The 23465-nt window shown below is 33.9% G+C and overlaps 5 protein-coding genes across 12 annotated transcripts; 2 read left to right on the top strand and 3 right to left on the bottom strand.

Annotated features, from left to right (window-relative positions):
* Positions 1–1391: 1391 nt before the first annotated feature.
* On the top strand, positions 1392–2739 carry LOC106400052 (F-box protein AUF1). The gene has a single exon (XM_013840471.3). The coding sequence runs from the start codon at positions 1620–1622 to the stop codon at positions 2583–2585; it is 966 nt and encodes a 321-aa protein (XP_013695925.2). The 5' UTR covers positions 1392–1619; the 3' UTR covers positions 2586–2739.
* Positions 2740–5956: 3217 nt separating this feature from the next.
* On the bottom strand, positions 5957–8491 carry LOC106357065. 3 transcript variants are annotated; one of them, XM_048736372.1, is made up of 6 exons: positions 7215–8491; positions 7022–7138; positions 6792–6947; positions 6587–6701; positions 6328–6506; positions 5957–6255 (listed from the first exon to the last, which is right to left on the bottom strand). In XM_048736372.1, the coding sequence occupies exons 3-6, from the start codon at positions 6884–6886 to the stop codon at positions 6252–6254; spliced, it is 393 nt and encodes a 130-aa protein (XP_048592329.1). In that variant the 5' UTR covers positions 6887–6947; positions 7022–7138; positions 7215–8491; the 3' UTR covers positions 5957–6251. The 3 variants fall into 3 exon arrangements, with proteins under 3 accessions (XP_048592329.1, XP_048592330.1, XP_048592328.1); XM_048736373.1 differs by having other exon boundaries at positions 6792–7138; XM_048736371.1 differs by having other exon boundaries at positions 7022–8491.
* A 3703-nt stretch (positions 8492–12194) lies between these two features.
* LOC106423847 lies at positions 12195–13843 on the top strand. Its single transcript, XM_013864610.3, has one exon. It carries the CDS (start codon positions 12588–12590, stop codon positions 13548–13550), a length of 963 nt encoding a protein of 320 aa, XP_013720064.1. The 5' UTR covers positions 12195–12587; the 3' UTR covers positions 13551–13843.
* Positions 13844–14446: 603 nt separating this feature from the next.
* LOC106423831 (inactive TPR repeat-containing thioredoxin TTL3) lies at positions 14447–17422 on the bottom strand. 2 transcript variants are annotated; one of them, XM_013864592.3, is made up of 5 exons: positions 16561–17422; positions 16258–16453; positions 15980–16155; positions 15009–15342; positions 14447–14902 (listed from the first exon to the last, which is right to left on the bottom strand). In XM_013864592.3, exons 1-5 carry the CDS (start codon positions 17241–17243, stop codon positions 14732–14734), a joined length of 1560 nt encoding a protein of 519 aa, XP_013720046.2. In that variant the 5' UTR covers positions 17244–17422; the 3' UTR covers positions 14447–14731. The 2 variants fall into 2 exon arrangements, with proteins under 2 accessions (XP_013720046.2, XP_013720052.2); XM_013864598.3 differs by having other exon boundaries at positions 14981–15342; positions 16561–17348.
* A 1238-nt stretch (positions 17423–18660) lies between these two features.
* Positions 18661–23324, bottom strand: LOC106423822 (uncharacterized methyltransferase At1g78140, chloroplastic-like). 5 transcript variants are annotated; one of them, XM_022689635.2, is made up of 9 exons: positions 23039–23324; positions 22834–22931; positions 22379–22429; positions 22221–22302; positions 21767–21963; positions 21583–21694; positions 21376–21483; positions 21132–21271; positions 18661–20909 (listed from the first exon to the last, which is right to left on the bottom strand). In XM_022689635.2, the coding sequence occupies exons 1-9, from the start codon at positions 23165–23167 to the stop codon at positions 20849–20851; spliced, it is 978 nt and encodes a 325-aa protein (XP_022545356.1). In that variant the 5' UTR covers positions 23168–23324; the 3' UTR covers positions 18661–20848. The 5 variants fall into 5 exon arrangements, with proteins under 5 accessions (XP_022545356.1, XP_022545355.1, XP_022545354.1 ...); XM_022689634.2 differs by having other exon boundaries at positions 23006–23307; XM_022689633.2 differs by having other exon boundaries at positions 22379–22522; positions 23039–23281.
* Positions 23325–23465: the final 141 nt, after the last annotated feature.

Genomic DNA, 23465 nt, shown 5'->3' on the forward strand with positions numbered 1-23465 from the left:
TGATGAACACGGGTGCAGCTGACCTTTCCGTACATACGCAACGGGAGTCTGTGAACGATGGTAATCCTTGTGCACACGGGTTTTGTAAACATTTAGGTTTCTGTTATTGTTTGTTTATGTTGATAAATGCATTATAAACTTTATTAAACTAAAAATATATTTTCTATACCAATATTACTAAACCTAAACGTTAGAACTTCTTTTCGACAAACATTAAAACTTAGACGCACATATAAACATCTGGTTATATATCCAGCCTTATAATTAGATTTTGTGAAATTTATTTTTAATTGTAAACGCAAAAAAAAACAGCAATTTTGTCTTTTTTTCTTTAGTTGTTGAAGTAGTCTTTTTTTTTTTTTTAACAACTTTGTTGTAGTCAAATATAGGTTTTATGGCACCTTTTTGTTTTGGACCAACTCTTTGGAATCAAACTATCCGATCTCTCCAATGATTCGGAGTCTCTTGAAAGGCGAAGCATGTGGATCTAGAATTTTACACTCTTCAATCTTTATCACTCAACTACTATACTTGGTGTTTCAGAATATATACAGTTTTAAGTCGTTATTACTTCAAAGACCATATTTTCCGTCTATTACATCTATTTAATTATTTGTCTCATCCTCTATAAAATACATTTTCTTTTTGCAAATACATGAACGATAAATCAACCAGGATACATACAATGGTTAATGGTTATACTTTCTGTATTAACGTTGTCACCATTCGAGTTTTAAAAATATGGTGAATACACTTTCAGTATAAAATAAAATACTCAAAATATGATGAAGACACTATGACAATACGCAGAATTATTTTAATAATGGTGACACAATGATAATATCTACTGTCAATATTAACCCAAGAAAAATGTATAACATAGTAGAATATATGTTATTGTTGATTGACAATAAAAATATGAGACTTTGAAGAAAGTTTATTGTATATCACAATAAAAGAAACAAAATATGGAGAATATTGTTAAAATATCAACTGAATGATTAATCATTTATATATGATCACGGTTTTCTTTAAAGAAAAAGGAATTAAATCTAGAGAAATTACATCTAATAGACAAAAATAAATCAAAATTCACTAACTAACTAAACACACATTTTATTTCCTACTTTCTCTTCATATCTCTCTCTATTCTTTCTCTAAAAATCTAATTTCACTTTTTTTTTTTGAATATTTAGCAAATAAGCCTTAAATCTATGGATCCAACCAAATTAAGTTTTTTTTTTATCAATTATTTCCCCCAGTATGGACCGGAATTTAATAAAAATGTTAAAGTAGCTTTCAACCGTCGATCAAGGACCATGTCGCCTGATAGAGAGCATCTCAATCGTTGATGTCTGCTAATTTAATACCAACCCACCAATCAAATTCAGAAAAGCTGTACTTATTGTTCTTTATTGATTAAATATCATATACCGACGGCAACAATAATGGTCCCACATGCCGGTAATTAAAATATCAATATCATATCGCCTTATGTGTTTTTTCCTTATTTAAGACAAGAATCTCTTCAACTCCAGAACAGAAGAGAAAGAAAGACAGAGAGAAAGAAAGTGAGAAGACTCTCTAGCTCCGCCCGAAGGTTTAAAAAAAAGATAATCATGGACGCTTTTGATGCGATTCCTAATCATGTGGTCATCGACATTTTGAACAAAGTCGCTGACGTCAAAACGCTGATACGATGTCGTTCCGTCTCGAAACGATTCAACTCGCTCGCTGCTCAGTCAGACTCGCTCCTTCTCCAGCTCGATCAGATCCTCGGCGCCGCCGAGCCGGAGCCGGAGGTTAATTCTCCGGTGGCTAGCTTCTTCCGTTCGATCTTCAAATCCATCCTCCCGATCTTCTCCAGATCCGCTAAACCGGCCGAGACTCCTAAATCTCCGGCTCAGATTCTCGCCGGATTTAATCGGATCCGGAACCTGGACGTGGAGCTATACGGCGGCGACGCCAATCTCGAGAAAGGCGCCGCCGTCAAGTGGAAGGCGGAGTTCGGAGAAACTCTCAAGAGCTCCGTCATCGTCGCTTTCCGATCGGCGACGGTCAACGCATCGGCAACGGAATCTCCGGTCAACGCCGTGGAGACCGATTCGGAGTTCGTCTGCGGTTTAAAGACGCGCGTGGTGTGGACGATCAACGCGCTGATGGCGGCCTCGACGCGCCACCACCTGATGGGAGACTTGGTGAAGGAGCACAAGGAGATGGAGAGACTAACCGTGCGCGACAGAGACGAGGAAGGGACGGTGGTGATGAGCGCGGCGGGGATGAAAGAGTACAGGGAGGCGGAGGCGCGTGTGGACGAGAAAGGCTTGGGAGTAGAGCGCGTGAGGGATCGCACGGAGGTGCCTAACGTGAGGATGAGTATGAGACACGCGCCGATGCTGAAGCTGAAGAGCGGGATCTGTCTCGAGGCCGCGACGCTCGTGGTCGTAAGGCCGAGCGGCGTGAGTTCCGATGATAATGATGCTGAGCTGGCGACGGAGGCGTTCGCCGCCGATTGTATGTACGGAGAAGCCGTTACGGCGTTGCTTAAGCGTAGGAGAAATGTGTTAGAGATGAATTCCTTCTAGAGTTGATGAAAAGGCCCAATGGGCTTTTGTTTGTTTGGCCTTTTTATGTATAGTGTATACCGACAACACCGTACGAAGCCATCTGTACTTGATGGCGTACGAGTTTGGTCAAACTCGAATTATTACATTAATAGAATATGATTACCACATTAAATGCGTTGTTTCGGTATTAGTACAAACAAACAGTTGTATTTTATTATGTAAGATTCCCTTTTTGTCTGAAGAATCACGAGGTTTATGATGGTGTGGGTATTATATGGAACTAGGGTCTTTGCCCCCGGGCTACGCCCGGGTAAATTTATTCTTATAATTTTTAATTAATTTTAGTTTGTTTATTTTTTTATAAAAGCATGTATATATATTATTTAAAATTGACTAACAAAAATATAAGTAATAATACGCAAGTTAATTTATTATGTTATCCAACGAATTTGAAATGAATAAACTGAGGGGTTGATTGGTAATGGTGGTAAATGTTTTAAACATCCAATTTTTTCTAAAATTGTTTTTTTTTTAAACAATCATATTTTAGCTTTTAAAATTAAAGATACAGTATAAACTATTTTTTCAAAAAAATAATATATTAGTTTTCAAAATCAACTTTTCTAAAGATTTTATTTAGTGCTTTAAAAATAAATATATAGCAAAACAATTCACAGCTTATTTTCTAAAGTAAAAACAAAAACTACAGAACAACCAATCAACCCCTTACTCTTTGTTGTTTATTTATTATTAAAATTAACGGAAAGTGATGAATAGTCAATATTCTTAAGTTTCAGCTAATCCAACTAACACAAACCAAACTAATCCACATTTTTTTAAACACCACCCAAAAATTAGACTTTAAATCATATAAACCGGACCATCACTCTATAGATTTGGAAACGCTACATAAAATTTAGAGTATAATATAAGATTGGCGATGCCTTGCAAATGTGTATAATTATGCAATGAGTATGCAAAAACATGTTAAAAAGCCAATATTATCTTAAAAACAAACTCTTGTTAGTGTGAATAGCTCGGTCGGTATATGCTTTCATCTTCTCGTAATGAAAATTATGTCTCAACCTCTATGCCACTCTTCAAGTTGAAAACTATGTTTATCTTAACTGGTCTTGATTAAAATTGCATGAAAAAAAAAAACAGAGTAGACATGGTAGTCTCTTAGTGGATCTACATTTATTCTTGTAGTATCCGTCCTCTCCAACTATGCAAGTTGTGTTGGTGTGCTCTCTTTTTTTTCTGTTTTTTTTTTCTGAGCTCAGTTTTAATTGTATATTTTCTTTTAAGTATCTATTATGCAAGCTGCGTTGATGTGCTCTCTCTTTTAGATTGTGTTTTTCTTTCGTGGTTTTGAAATATGATAATTGTGACTATTTGGATGATCGCATCACCCAGACTTTATGGGTGACAAACTATATGTGTATTAATAAGGAAATATAATTCACCCATACTATAATTTTTGACTGTCATGACTACATGATTATATATGCTTGAGACATCAACTAAGATTCAAATTCACATGTTTAAGTGCATTTGCGAGAAAATGATTGGGATTGGCATTCGTATATTTCCATTGTGTATTTTATGTTCGTTTTTGCAAGAGCAGTATATTTTGAGGTTTATGGTCTATAATATTAGAAGTTGTAAGAGTTATGTTTGAGGTGTATGTGGGGTTTTTATAGTATTTTTTATATAATTAGTAATCCTTAATATGTTGGTTAATTATAAGTTGCTCTAATCTATGGGTCTTAAGTGTATGGGCATGTATATTCAGCACTCGGCTTAACCCCTTTTTGCATGTGAAAATATTAGCCATAGACTGAACACCTATAAACTTATATGAAGTATCTTAGGTTAGAAGTGAAGTTTGCATTATAATTTGGTAGGTATTTTTATGATAAAATGAAGAAAACACATGATTTTTATGAATAAATAAACTTATAATAGTAACTGTACTTTAAAATGTTTAATTAATTTTAATTAAAAATCGCATTTATTTTCATAAATATTTCACAATTATTTCACAATTAATCTAACTAATTATTTTAATATTTATTTTAGAAATTATATGATGTCGAGTCATTATAATAATTTTGAATTATAAATATTTAGTTTACGGTTTTTTTTAAATTCAGTGGTGTTATAAATAATAAGTAAAATAAAGTTATTTCGGTCTCATTTATATATTTTTTCATAAAATAATTTATTTTTTCTTTTTTGTTATACAATTTTCCTTAAAATTAATGTTTTATACGATATAAAAGAATAACTTATTCATTATAACTAAAAATATTTTAAAATATATAATCTGAAACAATAACTGTATAGTCTGATTTGTTTGCATCAGGCAGTTCGATGAGCTGGTTTTCATCAGTCTTAACGTATGGTTGATAATACGTAAGGAAATACAGTCAGACATTACAACAACAGGATATGCATAAATCTCATAGTTTGATATCATGTTCAACTTTGCGGCTCATATTATACGGGTTTTAACTATTAAGTTTAGTAGATGGCATTATAGCTTTTAACGATGATAACATGTATTATAAGGTAAATTAACGATTGTATAAAACATGAGCCCTAAGAATTAAACTTTATACTTTTAATATTTACTTGTTATCATACTATTCAGGCTCCAATCAAGATTAAGGTTTATAATAAAACCAATGCATTAATGCGATAAAAATAAAATAATCATTAACTATACTCCAACACCAATAAATAATAATTTTAAAATTTAATGGTTTAAATAAATACAATATTTTTAAAACCAAGCCGGACACTAACTCGGCATTATATCTGGGTCAATGGTCGGACCGATTCAACCGGGATTTAAAAATTTAATTTACTTTTAAATTAAGTAACTAAATATATAGCATAATACATAATTATTTTTATAAATGAAAATAAAATGTAAAGATAATGTAAACTAATTTATTTAGACAGATATTAAAATATAATATGAAGTTTTATGATTTTTTTCTTAAGAAATTACAATTTTTTTTTATTATAAACTTAAATTTGAGAAAACTGAGTTTTAGTATTGAACCGGATCACCGGTTTTAGCGAGTTTGGTGCCGGTTCAACTTAAATCCGGTTCTTAGCCAAACTCGGAACCGGTTAGAAGAGTGAATCACGGTCCAACCAGTTCAACCGGCCGGTCCGGTTTTTAAAACACTGATAAACATATAATTTTTTAAAAAAATAACATGTTAGCTAATAAATCTAATCTGGGAAATTTTAACAAAAAAATATTATTTTCTCACATTTTGAATCAAAAGGTTTAAAACAAATGTATAAGTAAAAATAAATTTGTAGTGGAAAGTTAATAGGTAGATAACTCATATTAGGAAGATTGTTTGACAAATATAGTACCCAAAAATTGGAGAAAGACAAAAACATAGTTAACCAATACGCGAAAGGAAATGAAGATGCATAAGCATTATTTAAATTTTGAGTAGTGTGTTTATAGTTCTTTCTAGTCTATCTCAAGCCACACACGTCTTCTTAACCACCTCAGAAGATGAGTTGGCCGTCTTCTTCTGCACACACCAACTGGATCTGTATCAGCATTGAACGCTGCCTCACCACTGCTCCCTCCAGTTTCCACCTTAACAGGAATTGGATTGCCATCTGGCATGTCGTCCCCATCATCATTACCTATCTGTTCCAACCAGATGGTCATACATACATTTAAATGTAAATAGCGAAACAACATAATACTCATTATACTTACGTTGTCGACAACGTCAGGGACTGGCACACGGTCACGTTCATCGAGAATGAGCGTGATGGTGAATGTCTGATTGCTGTGAAGTTATATGTACTAACACTGAATTGGAAAGTGTATGTCTTTGCTTCTATATGGGTAGTAAATGGAGGCATCTTAAAGTCCTCAGGGTTTACTCCTTCAGCCTATTTGGCACAGGAAGTTTTGTAGATGTGTTAGTACTTGGTAGATGATAAACACATAAGGAGACAGACGTGTATCTTACCAGCATTTGACCAGCTTCACTTGCTCTGAGGCTATGTAATTTCGTCACTACACCATCAAAACGAAAGAATGTACCTTCAGCAGTACCATCAGCAATGGCCGTCTCCACGCGATAGCTAAGGAAAAAGCATAACAAAGGCAAAGACAAAGTATTGACACGCATGAGTATACGTACGGAGAGAAATATATATAAACTGTAGGCGTACCGGAAAGTCCCGACAGCATGAGCATTGTCGCATTGCACAAACGCAATAGCGGAGACAGTGTGCTGCAGTTTTACTGCATTTGGAGCATGCAGCATAACACCACCCTTTGTCCATGTCAACGCGAGCAACTCTCCCGGTACATATGATGTCAATGTCCTACATGTTGGATATCAGAATCAAACAGAGCCATACCATTAACATCTACAAATTAAGACAGCTAGTTATTTTACCTGGGATGGAGCAGTGATAATAAATAATTGAGCTCAGCTATTGTCAGAGGCTCAACCTTTGCATATGCTTTCAGCAGTGTTGCTGCCAATGGAAGATCAGTGTCTCTAGCGACCAACCTATATAAATATACAGTGTTCAGATAGCTTAAGTATATGAATGCATGAACACACATACAATAACCAATTAACTTACTCGTAGAATCAGTGTCCCCCTGCATTTGTGATATAAACTGCTTCATATATTTGGAAGGGGGATAACTATAAAACCAAAAAGGGGATCTAAAAGATACATGATCTGTTTTCCTGCAAAGAAAAGGAAATACCTTTGAGTACAACATTTTGTCACGCTCCTTCATGTCTGCATCCTTCTTCTGGAGCTCTTTGAGCTGAGAATATAAAGCACTAACAGCTGTCTGTGGAGAGAACAACAAACCATAATCATCAGCAAGATCATACTATCAATAAAACCAATACGAAAAAAACTCCTAATGTTCAATTATACACTCAGGAAGCTGAATGCAAATTCAAATTCAAATCCAAACATTCTCACCATCACGACCAAATCCATTCTCCAATCAGATCAATTTTAATAAAATTTACTCTATGCAAATAAAGTTAGACTCCTGTACATTGCCTCCGTCATTACAATTATTTGAAAGTACTTTTCTAAAGCTTTGCAGCCTCCTTTCTTCCTACTGATTGGAAAAAAAAAACAGATTGAAGGCTCTAGATAAAGAGCTACTTCTCATCATATCAACAAACCCCTATAACATTATCTTCTGGAGCTTCCACCACCGTTAACAAAGGTAAAAATGCCAACGACCCTTAGCCACCTCCACGAAGCGTCTCATCCTCCTCTTTAACCACAAATGATTTCATGGAAAATCAATTAAATCATCACAAAGACTCGAAGAAAATTAAAATATATACCAAAGAACCAGAAGATATGTACTTGGATTTGAAGAAATCCATAGAAAAGATGGTTGAGCACGGGATTCATCATGAGTCGGAGGGGATCGGTACATCCGTGTCGAAGTAGAGCACGGTGATGTGGTTGTCCTTACCTTGAACATGGAGATGAAGCGAAGGCGGAGGAGGTCGGTTCCTCCGTGTCGAATGACAATCACAATAATCAAGGGAATTTAGAAGGATGTGTTGAACCTCGTTGAGCTTTAATGAAGGTGAGGAGTTGAAAGAAAAAAATTGTGTTTGCAGACAAAGTTGAGAGAGACAACGATGTAGAAGAAGAGGCAAAGAACGAAAACCAACAAAACCCTAACTAATTAAAAGACAAAAGACGCAGAGATTGGTTAGATAACCAAATTTCTTTTATAACCAAACCAATAAAACCGAGCAACATAACTTCAATCATCATTGATTGAGAAGGAAACGGAAGAAGATGAAAGGGCTCGGAGGGAGATCGCAGTCTTGCGCGAGAGAGAAGAAGGTAGGGTTATGGATGGATCGATGCGTCTCTCTCGTTTCTCTAAAGCTACGGGCTTACGGTCCAAGCATAACGAAAAAAAAATAAGCTAGCCCATCAGCCCATCAGACGTGGAATAAAAAAGGTGACGTGGAAGCATGAGAGGAGCCCTTATTCTCCTTTTAGTATTGTATTGATTAAACCAAGCAATTAATAATTAAGCAATGAGAGTCGAGATTGAATTCTATTGGATCCCAGTTTAAGCCCATTATAAGGCCCGTTAAGATCGCTCCTAGAGAAAAGCAAGTATAAACTAATAATCTAATCGATGCTGATCTCTTTCAAGGTTAAGTTTATGAGCTGTACTTCGACTTTTCAATATCCTTATCGAATTTTCGTGAACAAAACAAAGTATATATAAAGAATTGAATAGATATCATAACCAACACATAGTTTAATATACTAAGCCTTTGTAGCCATTGGGTGGTATTGTCACTATCATGATCAAACAGATTGTTATTTGATTAGGTCACTCATATAATTCTTAACATTAAAATTAAACCATAATTTAATCTCCTGTTATAAATAAAAGGTGGTCCTATAGATGATATCAGAATAAATTTCACATATATAAAAGTTTGATTAGAGAGTGAATCAACCATAGCCTATAGGTATGAATGATGCTTCAATCCAAAACTTTGATTGCAAGTTAAAAGTGTTAGGCAATACAATTTTCATATTTATCAGGCTTCCTTTTGCCACATTTGTCATGGATTTTGTCGCAATTAAGCTTATGTTTACGACATACTTATACAATTTATCTATACTTAAAGTATATGTTTGATTGTGATTTGAGAAAGAAAACTAAAAGACTAAATTTGTTAAAAGGGGTAAGATGTGAAATGCCTAACTTTTTTCGAATGGGGCTGTTAGTGCCAATGGCGCCTACCCACATGCTTTCTCAATGTTGTCGCTCTCAAGAGCACAACTAAATCAAACACTATCTTTATCTTTACATAAGTTTTTTTTGTTTGGAAATTAGTTTTAAAACAATATATGTTCCTTTACACAATTTATGTATGAAGGAAGTGTTGCTTAACTATTAAATAAAGCTTTATTTCTAGTGCTAATGGCCTACCTCTATGTGTGATGCAACTTAACATGATAACACATACCTAACTTTTCATTTCATCTTCAGTCTATTTGATTGCTGGGGCATGATAGTTATTGTCATGTGATTGTTGGTCCAAATGCATATTTATCATTCCAAGAAATATGTACTGATAAAGGGATCAACGCAAAAAGCGCATCATTGGTAAAATGTAAGTGAACTAGAGTGAAAGTGGGGAACCGGCATGCCTATTTACCCATTTCATGTAAATTATAGTAGTAACAATTGAGTTTCATGATTACTAGTAAGACAAAAAGTGTATTATTATTCTTATACATGTTCTCAAATGTGTATTATTGTCTAATGATCTATAAGAACTCGCAACAATTCATCAAGTTTCACACACAATAGTTCTCCTACCAAACGTCCAAAATATCCATGCTATATATGTTTTAGTTGGGCTATGAAATGACGATTAGAGGAAGAGTTTAATGAAAAATGCTGGAACCATACTAAAATTAAAGCCGGAACCAGAGCTGCACCTCTTTCAGTTATAGTAAAGAAGGATAAACAAATTGTGTGGGAAGCATGGCAATAAATCAAAATATTGTGTTTGAAGCTGAAGTTTAATTTGTTACTTACCATTAGCACTGTGATTATTTGAACTATGAAATTGCAGAATATTAGAGAAATAAAACTCTTTGAAGAGAACCACAGTTTTAAAAAACTTTTCCAAATATTTGCATCTGCAATAATATTTTTCTAATTTTGAAACACTTATATCAAATCATTCATTTTCCATGTCGAAATACTTTTATCATACACTATTTCAATTCTTTATCACATCATTCTCATATCACATCATTCACATCCCTAAAAAGAGTTTGCACTTCTGAAATTCACATTCATTTGGTGTTTTAGTTTGGTGATCTAGTTGGATGGTAGTTTAAACTAAGAGATGGCAAATGAGAATCGATGAGTGTGTGGTTGAAGATAACAACAACAAAGGGAAATGTGACCACACAACTTGTGAGTACCATTGGATTAAGAAGCAAGCCTCGTGCCTAACGATCTTTTCCTTTATTTCCTCTATACCATTGTCTTTCTTTTTCTTATTCATATAATAATATTATGATTATATATTGAGATTGCAAAAGTAAAGCCCACGAAAGTTTTCCAACTTTAATATATTGGAGCATTCGACTATAACCCATCATCACCCTTGTCACATTCACATGTTATTCTCTTCTTCTTTTTTTGTGTGAATAAATTAGATGAAAAATGAATATATTTGTACACACACATAAGATGTTTATATAAAACCGGACTAGAATAAAAAACCTTTGAAATTTGATTGTGGATCGACTTATCGATAAACATAGGAACTATGACCAATGCATTCTGTCTTTGTAATCAAGCTTATAGAGGTAAAATCTAGACTGGTGGTACATGGGTTTATAGTGACCAAATATTGATGTCATATTTGTTCACTATATGAATACAAACTCATCAGTATGATAATGGGATAAATCTCAAAGTGAAATGATTAATAAATATCCCCTATATATTAAAAGAGAAGCATTACAACATATTTTTGTAACCACATGTCATCACCACAATCACTCTTAAAATTTTTAGAAAAATATGTTGGTCCATATACATATATAATAAGTTTTTTATTAAACTAACCATAAATTAATCATAAATGTTCTTCATTGTTTCCTTAAATCAAAATCACGGAATTACCTAATATGGCTAAAGTATATATGACACTTAAAGATTTGATAAAAATTAGTCTATTCTCTATCATTTTTTTTTAAATTTTAACTTATTAAAATAAATTAAACAACCACATTAATTATATAATAAAAATTTAGATTTTTTCCTATATGTTATATTTTGAATTTTTAAAAACGAATATAAATGACTAAAGTTGTTAAAAATCTCACATTAAATTTTTTTTGATCCATGGTTTAAAATTTATGTTATAACAAGATACAAATGATTACGAAATTACATAAGTAGGAAATCTCATTTAATAAATATTATATATATATATGTATATTAATATTTTTTTTAAAAAAAATTATATACCATATAAAATAAATAAGTATTTTAATTTTGAATTTGCTTTGAATTTTTTTGATAAACATTTTGAACAATTATTAACAACTTAATATTTAGATTTTAAACTTTGCATTGAATGTTTTTAAAATTATAAATTACTAAAACTATTAAACATCCCACAAATGTTTTATTGTTATCATTGATTTAAAAAATTTGTTATAACTAAATACAAATGATCAAAAATAATATGAGTCTAAAATATTTTTTAACAAATGTCAATATTAAAAATGTACTATATATCTATGTTAATATCATTTATACTTAATTTTATATCATATAGAATAGAAAAAAGTGTTTGTGTGGATTAATACAATTTATTTAAGTATTTGTACTAATTTAATTATATACATAATAGTTACTAAATTTTTAATTATTTATTATTTCATAATTTGTAAAAAATATATAATACTTAAAAATAATATATATATAATATTCATTCCGCGCAAGGCGCGGGTCTTAACCTAGTGTATGAATAATAAGAAGAAGTGGTGAAGACCATTGAATGTTGAAAGTAAATGATTCAGTCAAGAAGCTTCTTGTTTAAGTTGGAATAAAGTGGTTATAAACCAATTTCACTCATTTGACCCCTACACATCTTCTTATTCTTCTTCTGCTTCTTCATATTTATCCACCAATTTTACAAAGACAGTTGGTAGTGCACCACCGATTTTTTTTTTTAACTTTTAACTTTTTGTTGTGAAAAGAGTTCCAACAAAAAGAGAGTTTTTTCACACAAAAGCAAAAACATGTAAAAGCTGTCACAAGAATTTCAAAGCCTAAAAAGAAAAAAAGAAGAGTTTTATAAAACCAAACATAAAAAAGCTGAACACTTCCATTGCGAGATCGATCCAAAAAAAAAACAAACACCAAAAAAAAAAAAAACAGAGAATAAAATTAAAAAGACAATGATCAAAGGAAGAGAAGGAAACAGAGGATCTTCTTCTTCTTCTGGTTACTCTGCAGACTTGTTGGTTTGTTTCCCTTCAAGAACCCACTTAGCTCTTACACATAAACCCATTTGCAGCCCATCTCGCCCTTCCATCTCCACCAACCGTCGTCCACACCACCGTCGCCAGCTCAGCAAACTCTCAAACGGCGGCGGAGGAGGAGGGCATAAGAGTCCTGCTTTGTGGGCTAAACAAGCAAGTGGTAAGAACATGGGTAACGACGAGATAGCTGAGCCCACTTCACCTAAAGTCACGTGCGCCGGTCAGATCAAAGTCCGGCCGAGAAAATGCGGCGGGAGAGGAAAGAACTGGCGGTCAGTGATGGAGGAGATAGAGAGGATACATAGCAACAAGTCGCAGAGCAAGTTTCTTGGGTTGAAGAAAGACGTGATGGGTTTCTTGACTTGTTTAAGGAACGTCAAGTTCGATTTCAGATGTTTTGGTGATTTCAGACATGCTGATGTCATCACTAGCGAAGACGAGGAAGACGATGAACAAGAACAAGAAGAAGAAGAGGAGAATACTAAGACTGTTTTCTCCAAATGGTTTATGGTTTTAGAAGAGGAAGAGAGCACCAACGACGAAGACAAGAACGACAAGAAGTGCGTCGTTGATGAAAACGCAGACGCGGAACCGGCGGTTCCGCCGCCGAACGCGCTTTTGCTGACGAGGTGTAGGTCGGCTCCAGCGAAGAGTTGGTTAGAAGAGAGAGTGCAAGTGAAAACAGAGGAAGAAGAGATGAGTGTGAAGAAGAAGAGTAAGAAGGATTTGAGATCACTGATGGAGGAGGAGAATACGGAACTAGTGTTGATGAGATACGATACTGATTATTACAGACTCTCTTCGGACATTGCTAAGGAGACTTGGGTTGTCGGAGGAGTTCAAGATCCTCTGTCTCGGTGTCGAAGCTGGAAAAGCTAATTTTTACCAGATCTATTTCTCACTTATTAATCATCGTATTTTAAAGATATGATTAAGATTTTTTTATACTATTATTTTGATTATTTGTTTATTAATTTTGGTACTTGTTTTCACTTTTTTTTTCTCTTGGTTTATTGAGTTTCTAGGGTTACTCTGTTGAGTATCTCAAAAGATTTACTTTTACTTTGTTTCAGTGTGTGTTTTTTCATCACGACGTTTGTAACGTAACGTAAATATATGTACATGGCTTTTATTTGACACAAATATGCTTAATAGATAATTTTTTTTCTGTATTTTTGTTGTGTTTGAAGTTTGAGCATATATGTTCCCGATATGTTATGTGTGTATTTGTAAACCACTGAGGAGTTTGATAAATGAAATATGTGATACGTAAATCATAAGATAAAATTCAGATGAAAACATACATTTCAATATATGCACCGTCCTTTTACAACAGACAATAACTCCGTTTTTATGTTTGTATCATATAGTAAACTTAAACATATAATAATAACTCATGGTTTCTGGATGGAGATATATAACCAGATTGAATGTCACACACACACGTTGAACATAGCGATCAATAACACACAGGTTAGTTCTCTTCTGCCTGATAGTAACTGAATAAGACATCAGCCTACTATGTAAGAGTTTCCTCGATTTTATGGAGAAGCGCATAACAAGAAACAAACCTATAAATGATCATTGTCAAATGTCAATAGACAAAATAGTATTGTGAAAATAACTCTCACAATAAGAATAATTCTCATACGGCACGCTAGTGAATTTTATTTTATAAGATGTCTTGTCTAATTCCTTTCACTTTGCATGGTTTGGTTTAAAACCTCTAGCTAGTCAATGAGATATGCCGTTTCTAGTCTATAACCCAAGCTTCAAAGATCAAAACTGTAATATTGAGTTTGTTAAAAAAAAGAAAGATTAGAGGAAATGTTCCCGTATGTGATGAGGTTTTGGTATATTCGTTTGATACAAAACTTTTAGGGTAAACACACACACACACACACACACAAAAACCCTAAAATAAGAAAATGATCAGATAATAGTGTGACCCTAATTTAGCAAAACAAGGCAAACAAACAAGCAGACACAACCAAATCGTTTTAAAGAAAAAATCTCTCAAAACTATACAATTCAGCTTATTCAACCCCAAATATCCCATATCAATTTAAAACTACTAAATCCGAGCCGATTTCTTTAAACCGGACATCTCCACCAATATGTTTCCTAAACCGGACATTTGCGTCAGCCAAGACTCTTCTAGTCTCCTCGTCCTCAGGTGTCTCCATCATCAACAACTCATAATCTTGAATCGCGTGTTGCCATTTCTCCAACTACAAGTAAACCAAATAAACATCCATTACATTCCATATTGATATGAAAATTCAGTCGTAGTTTGGACCGGTTTATACCGGTTCTTTAACTGATCTTTTTACGTACCTTCGCATAAGAATCCGCCCTGCGCCGCCTCGCCTTCCGGTACGATGGCTGAAGATTGAGAGCTAGTGTGCTATCTTCAATGGCTTTCTCGAATAGACCAAGCTTGAATCTTGAGGCCGCTCTGTTACAGAGCAAGAGAGCATTGCAAGGCTCTTTCTCGAGTCCTTCCGTGTAAACCACGCAAGCCGCTTCGAATTTGGACGCGTTGAATAGTAAATTCCCGGTGAGTCTCGCCGCAGCAACCGCCCTCGCTTTTCTAGCCACTGCGTTTACTTCTACGTTGCTCGGATCCAGTCGAGCAGCTTGCCTTGACGCCGTCACTGCATCTTCAAATCTGCCCATAAAAGGAAACAACATAAGAGTCTCCCTTCACGTACTAGAAGTATAGAAACGTCGAGTTTGTTAATTAATAAGACAAAAGAACCACTTTGTAATTGTATATTTTTGACCAGTGCTTTTGTTATGCTGGCCCTTTCTTATTTGATACTGTAATTTTTAAAATAAATTAATAATATCAGAATCATGGAAGTTTATTAATTTATCAAATAACCTTACAAGAAAAGTCGATGTAAAATAACTTAAAACATAATTTAATCCAAAATAAAATAATATACAGATCAGGAATGGTGAAAACGATAAAATTCATTAATTTTATTACAACTGTAAAATATAATATATAAAACATAACCTAAATACATTAACTATGATTTTATGACATTAATACAACTTTTTGATTATATATGTTTTTAGAATTTATTTTATTTTATCATCGATATATTGAATCTGTCTAATTTAAAACAAAATAAGTTTATTAATTTATTGAATATTCATTTATAAAGTTTTTTTGTTATTTAAAGGAGATGGAACAACGGTGATGCACCCTTCTTAATATGTGTAATTGCATCTTCTTCTCTTTGAAAAAGAAATGAAATAAACGGCAGGGCATATGGTGTGTTAGTAGTACGACTGACCTTCTTGCTGCAATGTAGACCTGAGCTCCGACCATTAAGATGTAAGAAGTAATGGAAAGACCGAAAATCTTTATGAAACAATCGATGTCTAAGCGTTTTGTTGCTTTCTGGTACACATCATTCGCTTCTTCTTGTCGCTGAAGATGCAATAATGCCTCAGTTTGGAGTGCATAGACCTTCAGGTTTACAATCATCGGTTTAATTAAAGCTAATACAGCTTTTGGCTCATTGTTAATACAGAAACATTCGATATGAAATGAACAAGAAAGAAAGCTAACCCGAGGAGAAGAATCTGCTCCATATGATATAACAAAACAAGTCTCCTTCAATACAACATTCCATTCCTTTGATCTCCTAGCTTCCTCGCACCTCTTTAAGCATTTTATAACATCTTCAACTTGTTCTATATGTTTTGTCTCTGTGTATTTTCCAGCTTGGTTATAGTGAGACAACGCTTTTTCAACCTCACCCAATCTAGTTAAAAGAATACAATTTAGGGTATAAACAAGATAATAAATAATCGTAAATACAAGGACCAGGTAAGTAATAAAGCAAAAAGAACAGAGTGGAGAAGACTCTACCTGAGTTGGAGGGAAGCAAGTCTCTGATGAGCTCTCTCATAACTAGGGTTAAGCCTTAAAGCTTCTTCGCATGCATCGGAAGCTTCTAAAAGACGACCAAGACTGATCAAAGCAGCAGATTTGTTAGACCAATACGTCGGCGTTTTAGGGTCAGCTAAGATAGCTCTCTCGTAAAACACAAGAGCTTCTCCGAACCTTCCACGACAATACTCTTCGTTTCCCATTCTCTTCAGTGTCTCCGGATCATGTCTGTAATTTACAGTTTTGCCCTCCCACCGACTTCTTGTCTGTGACACGTCAGGAGATTTAGCGGCGGGCTGTGGTTTCACGATGATGTTTCCCATCACGCCGTTAGGTGAAAACCTCTTGCTCTCTATTCTCGGTGAAGCCGAGGACAAAGATTTTCTGGCGGAATCTGATGATTTTCTTGCGTTACTTTCGTCCGGTTTGGTCTTCAGTGGATCTGGTCTCTTTGTCTGAGCCAAAGAATCGGTTGATTTTCTTGGAATGATTTTAGGGTTAGTAATGGTGGTTGACTTGGGAGGCAAGTAATCTTTTGCTTTGTGATCTTTCTCCGGTAAAGAGGGTTTCCGGCGGCGAGGGCTCCAACTCTGGAAAATGCAGCCAAGGAGACTCTCACAACCCAATCTCTGATCCGTGGAGATTTTCTTAGCTTTAGCCATTTTAAGAAAATATTGAAATCTTTGAAGAAGGTAAAAAGAACTGTGAAGAGAGTTCGATGAAACAGAGGAGTAAGTTGAAGATGAAAGCTGTTTAATGTATTTATATAAGTCTAACACGAGAGTTACTATTGAGTTCTTTACAAGAAACCAACTTTATTTTTATTTTTGGTTTGTCTGCCTTTTGCTCTAACACAAAAAATCTTGCTTTTGTTTTCTAAAATCCAAAAATAAGATTTTAATTTGATTTTATGGGGTCGATTCTTTAAGACATTCGTTTCTGAAATAGTGATAGGAACACTGTATTGGACTGACCCCATGTTGATTGTTTATTGTCTTAATGGATAAAGACGAAAAATGCAATAGATTGTTCAAATGTATTTGGAGCCTAGTAAAAGATTAAAATAGCTTTTGTTATCATTATTTTGTCGACATTTGGGCTAATGATTAATACAATGAAAATTAAACCCTTTAGTTGGATAAAATGGATAAATGCAATAACAAGTGATTAACACTAAAGTCAAAATTATGTTATTGGTTGCCAGATAATTTTATAGTTTTGTTATTGTTATGTTCCAATTTATATTAATTTATCTCATATTTTGATCGTTGCAAAATAGAAGATTTATAGTTTTTTTATTGTTCTGTTTCAATTTTCAGAAATTGTGTCTTCTTATTTTTTTATTACCTTCTTACTTATAATAATTATATTTGTTACAATTTTGAAGTCACATCTATATATTATCATTTTTATCTAACTTATGGTAATGGCATTAGCCTGTATTACACTAACAAACTAATCAAAAAGTAAAGAACCAAAGGGTCAAAGTTTAATAGTGCTTTATAAAAGTAATTAGTGGAATAAATAAGTGTATTTTCTTAAACGCCAAAGTTTTCACAATAATATGGTGGGTGACTGATTCCACAATAATTATTCGATAACAACCACCAAACTGTATGCCTTCTTTTTCTTTCTATTATTATTTTTTAATCTCAAGGTTTTGTTTGTTTTAATAACAACCAAATCCACTCAAAGGGATTGGTGAATGAAATTTGCTGAAAATCTGCTCAAACCGTTAAATATCATAAATGGGAGCTTCTTTTCAAAACAGCGACTTGTGCTAAGAAATATTATAAACTAAATATTATAATTTAGGAGTGGTAAATGCTAATTCGTTTTGATATATATATAAGTACAGTTTTAACATATATTATTGTGTTCGTGTGGAAGATAGAGTATACATTGTCGTTGTGTACGTTCGTGCGAGTCGGTGCCGGCTTTGTCGGGGACCTTCTGTCGCATTAGGCAGCTTTCTCTGTTTGTTGTATGTTTAATTTGGCTTTGACCACTCTTTCTTCATTTTTGTCCTTCCACTAACACGTATACCTCAAACTTTTTGTTACAGATTTGACTAACATCTCACAGTTAAGAGAAGCTAGAGCACAAATAGAGGCTTCGTCTATATATTTATGACTAGAAACTGGATCAGATTTAAATCATTGATAGATGTTTTCAGACAAGATATCGTATCAGCAAATTTGTATGCTGAGCGTATTTTTGTTTAATTTGCTCTTCCAGTATATGAAATTTTGGAACAATGCATGGAATGAATGTGCTTTTGCTTGCCGACAACTATAAAAACTCGTGCTAAGAAGATTTCTACTTAAAAACGAAGAAGGATATAAAGCTATGAACAAAGTTATAATAAGCCAAAAATAAGCCACGTAAATAGATTCTCTCTTTTTCAAAACATTTCAACACAAATACCAAAAAAGTAGTCAAAAACTGACGAATGATAACTTATAAAAATCGAAATAATCATTCTAATTTGAAGATATCTTTCCTTTAAGAACAAGCATACTATACATCACTGTGGCGATATATGGACCTTACGACTAGTCTAAATTTCGATTTAATTAAAAATTCTGTGAAAAAAAAGAACATGCCCCATTATAATACATGGTCACAAATAACGAAAAGCTGGATAAATTTTATAGGACTACTTACTAATAGTTTTGTTTTGAGACGGCAGTTCTGCTACTGATATTCGGAAGTTAGGATATATATGTGCATATAATCATGCATTGTGTCTTGTGACACCTTTTGTAGATTGATCAATGCTTCTAGTTCTATGATTCTATCAAATGACTTTTTCCCAACGTTATATATTACTGAAGTTAGGTAAATGAATAGTCTGATTGACCCACGATATGTACCAACAATTGGTAGGCATGGCGACATATAAATGTATAATATAATTATATATATCATATATGGCTCTTGGTGGTATTCAAGCATGTTGTAGTTTTATCCCTCATCCAACCATATTGTACACTGAGTCGCATATTTTTGAGTATGCCTTAAAGACGAAAACAAAAAGATCCATACGTAAAATATACCTAAAGGAAAATATAAAATAAAGTACGCAAACCAATATATATACAGTAAGGAAAGTCTTTTGATAAACCTCTACTGTACTCAAAGTGCATAAATTCTTTTATATGCAGCCCCGTGATCATTGCAGATTTGATAAGATATACATCTAGGGCGTCTTATTCCGATTATAAGTATATTATAGTTTCTAAGAAAGGCATGATGAATATTAGTCAAAAAAATAAAATAAAGGCATGATGAAACAAAAGAAAATAAGTGATTTGATGATTGCGGTTATATACTGTATATGTTTAATACATTTATACCTCATTAATTGTATAATTCATTTGTGCACATGTAGATGACGGATGATAAAAAAAAAAAAAATTAGCAGTAACTTGTTTAACGCAAAAGTATGGCAAGTAATTTTTTTCACTTTTAGAAGTTTTACACATGCAGAAAAAACTGCCACTATTCAGTTATTTGATCGGCTGAATTTAGTTTGAGGTTACGTTAAAGAAAAATGCCTGGTTGGTAACAAAATTGGCATGTACTTTTATTTGTAAAACAATGGGTTTTGTTCGTATCATGGAATTGTACCGACACCGTAAATAGCAAATCATAGTCAAAAAATAATGTAAAAGATGGCAAACAATATGATTGAATTTATGGCGTGTGGACCTAGTGAACGGAATAAAATAACGACGCGCGCTGCCTTTGGGTTAAAGATTAAAAATGCGGAAAGGCGATCATTTCTTATAAATATCCGAAATACTGGAATTTGATATTAGTTCGTACTCATACATGCATCGGAGAAGCAAATTTAAAACGACGTGAACATGCATAATTCATTTTATATCAGATTGTATCGTGATGAAAGGTTTTAAAATTAAAAACCTCAAATATTGAGTAAAACATTCATAATTTATCAGCTGTCGTCATGTTGATCAATTGGCTTTCTACTGTATTACTTAAGTTTATACAAAAAAATGTTAAGAATTGATTTTGCTATTTGATAGTAAAATAAAATACTATTGATCACTACTGACTCGTGTGGAAAATGTATTAGAATGATAAAGGCACATGATCCAAAGGCACATTGGGACTACAACATATGCTTGCCTTAGAAGGAAAAAAGGAACAAAAGAAGAAGACTTACTCTTTTTGGAAATTTCTTCACTTCAGGATTTTAGCTCCAATCCCAAGTCTTTACCAAACACGGACCGTTGCTTACTCATGAAAACTCTTTCAGTCGTTGGAACTTGAAATATAAGACTTGTTTCAAACACCAGCAAGTGGTAGATTAGGCCCATGTTCAGAAAAAAAAATCAATTATACAAGCGCCAGTAGTAGATAATAAATTTGCAAAATGCTTTAAAACACAGGTTACAATGTACTATGTCACTTCTTTACAATGTTAATAATGGCAAACTGGTAACTATATACCAAATTTTCAACTACAGAAAGATTGTGTATACATTCAAGGACTAAAGCTCTTCATAAAAGGGTGAGCTTATCTGGTGGGTTTTGTGGCTGAGAGCATTATAAATAGCCCGTTTCTAACACAAGTGAAACCAACGAGTCCACATGATTTGCAAAGATCTTCCAGCTCACGTTCGCTCAGAAACATGTGAGAACCTGAATATCTCATTATTTCCTATCATTTGCATCACCAGAATGCATAATTAGCCAACGACCACACCAACGAGGCAAAACATCAACTGAATATTTTGAACGCTTAAAAGTAACATATATACACACCTGGCGAAGCTCCTTCAAGAACGGGACAAAACGGAAAAGGCCATCATAGATGAACGTGGTGGCAACAAATACTCCTCCAGGTCTAAGAACACGGCTTATCTCAGCAACCTAAAAGTTCCCAAGAGAACATCAACATTGTATGTGGTTTTAAACTAAATGTGTTTTTTTCTGAAAAAGGTTTTAAACTAAATGTTTAGCTAAAATTACAGCTGAAGATGGTGAAGGCCAGCAATGTAACGCAGCACCAGCATGGACAGCGTCAACTGAACCAGAAAGAAAAGGGAGTCTAGCTATATCTGCTCGAGCCAGTACAACGATCCTGGAAAAAAACAACACATCTTGTTACTTAATATTTAGAGAATAATGGAATAAAAAGGTGTAAGTAACAAACTTTTTGTCAATTAAGTTAGCTTCCTGTTTCAAGAACTCGTAGCACTGTCGCAGCATATTCTCCGAGTAATCAAGGGCGTATACCATAGCAAAATGCTCACTCTTAGCAAATAATCTCGAGAACAAGCCGCTTCCACAACTGGCGTCAATGATATTGCCTCCCAAAACATGCTTCAAGTATTCACCAGCCATTTCAAACTGTGGAATACAATGTAACACAGTGTTATTATTGCCTCTGGTCACAATTGCTTCTTAGCACAACCGAATGAAACATTCGCATTTATCTCCACATTTTAAAGAGCTATTATACACAAACCGTATAACATCAATTATCAAAATATTTTTTTTTGTTTTTATAATTAACCTGAAAATATTTATAGTCTACAGCCTACAGGTCCGGTCATGCCCTGACTAGATTAAGAACATATAACACATAGATAAAGAACCGTGGTGACCTCTTTCTCTGGTCCTGGAAAACCACCCCACATGAAATTCTGACGCCAACCTCTCTCGTAAAGGAAAGAGACTAATGGATTCCTATAAAATCAAACAAGGCCAAAGAGTCTCGGTTAGTTAGAAGATACCATAGAGGATAAAGCATTTCATCATCTACCTGTACAACTCGATTGAAAGAGGCAGTGGTTCAGTGTATTGCTTGGTTCCACTAGCCACAGTCAAATCAAGATGCGTCTCATTAGCTGAGTAACTCTTTTTACAGTATTTGCATTGTAAGTGAGTACCAGAGGCAGGATATTCTCTGTAGGGCGTAAACAAATTAAAAAAAAAAAATTTACAAAGCTTCTTTAACTTGAGAGTCAAGAAACATACATGATCATTCACTTAACTTGTCAGCCCTAATTTTTTGATTAATCAAAATGTACCAAAAGTACAAAAAATATAACTTTTTTAACTTGAAAATCAATAAACATGAGCACTCACTTAAACTTTTCAACCCTAATTTATTTATAGATTAACCAAAATGTAGCGAAAAGGTACAAACACAAAACATGGTCTAACTTGACAATCAAGAAACATAAGCATTCACATTAGTGAAGAGTGAGGACTCACGCTGATTCATGGGGTTGACTGATCAATGCTGCTAAGGAGTTATAACAGATGGGACAAGCTAGAATCTTCTTTTTTTCTTTCTCGACTACATAATCCACCTGCACACGCCAATCACATTGTATCAGCTGCAAATCGTGACCATCAAACAAAATAACGAAGAACAAAACCATACACTCGACTTTGTCTCGACGGCAAAAGAACATACACGAGCTGATATGAGAACGGAAACAGGGAGTCTCTGAGCGGCGTACTTGACGGAAAGCAAGCGTGAGACTGATAAACCGATGGGGAGAGCCGCCGGTGAAAGTCTACCGGAAACAATAGTCCTCGGCATTATTCAGGAGGCTGCCTATTGAGCACGAAGCTCCGTTTAAAAGGAAAATAAAATCACGAAAAACTCGTGAATCAAATATTGCGACAAAGAGTATAAAACACATTAAACTCGTGAATGAGTTCTGAAACTTGTCGGAAGAGACAAGACTTTTGCTTTGTTTTTGAGTATGGACTTTAAAACAAAGCCCAATATTTTATCAATAAAATTCAGTTTAAACCCTTTTATCGCAGAATTCTTTTTTTTTAATCACACAATTTACGCTCAAGTATTTTATTAATCAACCCATTATATTTTGTTT

The sequence above is a fragment of the Brassica napus genome, chromosome A7 (genome assembly GCF_020379485.1).
Source record: "Brassica napus cultivar Da-Ae chromosome A7, Da-Ae, whole genome shotgun sequence".
Lineage (NCBI taxonomy): Eukaryota > Viridiplantae > Streptophyta > Magnoliopsida > Brassicales > Brassicaceae > Brassica > Brassica napus.

Coding starts and splice junctions, on each gene's coding strand:
- LOC106400052 (XM_013840471.3), top strand. CDS start 1,620: ATGGACGCTTTTGATGCGATTCCTAATCATGTGGTCATCGACATTTTG.
- LOC106423831 (XM_013864592.3), bottom strand. CDS start 17,243: ATGGCTAAAGCTAAGAAAATCTCCACGGATCAGAGATTGGGTTGTGAG. Junction 16,454..16,560: donor CTTGCTTCCCTCCAACTCAG/GTAGAGTCTTCT, acceptor TCTTTTAACTAG/ATTGGGTGAGGTTGAAAAAG. Junction 14,903..15,008: donor GGGCGGATTCTTATGCGAAG/GTACGTAAAAAG, acceptor GTTTACTTGTAG/TTGGAGAAATGGCAACACGC.
- LOC106423847 (XM_013864610.3), top strand. CDS start 12,588: ATGATCAAAGGAAGAGAAGGAAACAGAGGATCTTCTTCTTCTTCTGGT.
- LOC106357065 (XM_048736371.1), bottom strand. CDS start 7,377: ATGAAGGAGCGTGACAAAATGTTGTACTCAAAGGTATTTCCTTTTCTT. Junction 6,702..6,791: donor CATGCTGTCGGGACTTTCCG/GTACGCCTACAG, acceptor CTTTTTCCTTAG/CTATCGCGTGGAGACGGCCA. Junction 6,507..6,586: donor GTGAAGCTGGTCAAATGCTG/GTAAGATACACG, acceptor TGTGCCAAATAG/GCTGAAGGAGTAAACCCTGA.
- LOC106423822 (XM_013864580.3), bottom strand. CDS start 23,167: ATGCCGAGGACTATTGTTTCCGGTAGACTTTCACCGGCGGCTCTCCCC. Junction 22,303..22,378: donor CTTTCAATCGAGTTGTACAG/GTAGATGATGAA, acceptor TTGATTTTATAG/GAATCCATTAGTCTCTTTCC. Junction 21,964..22,220: donor TTCCAGGACCAGAGAAAGAG/GTCACCACGGTT, acceptor TGTATTCCACAG/TTTGAAATGGCTGGTGAATA.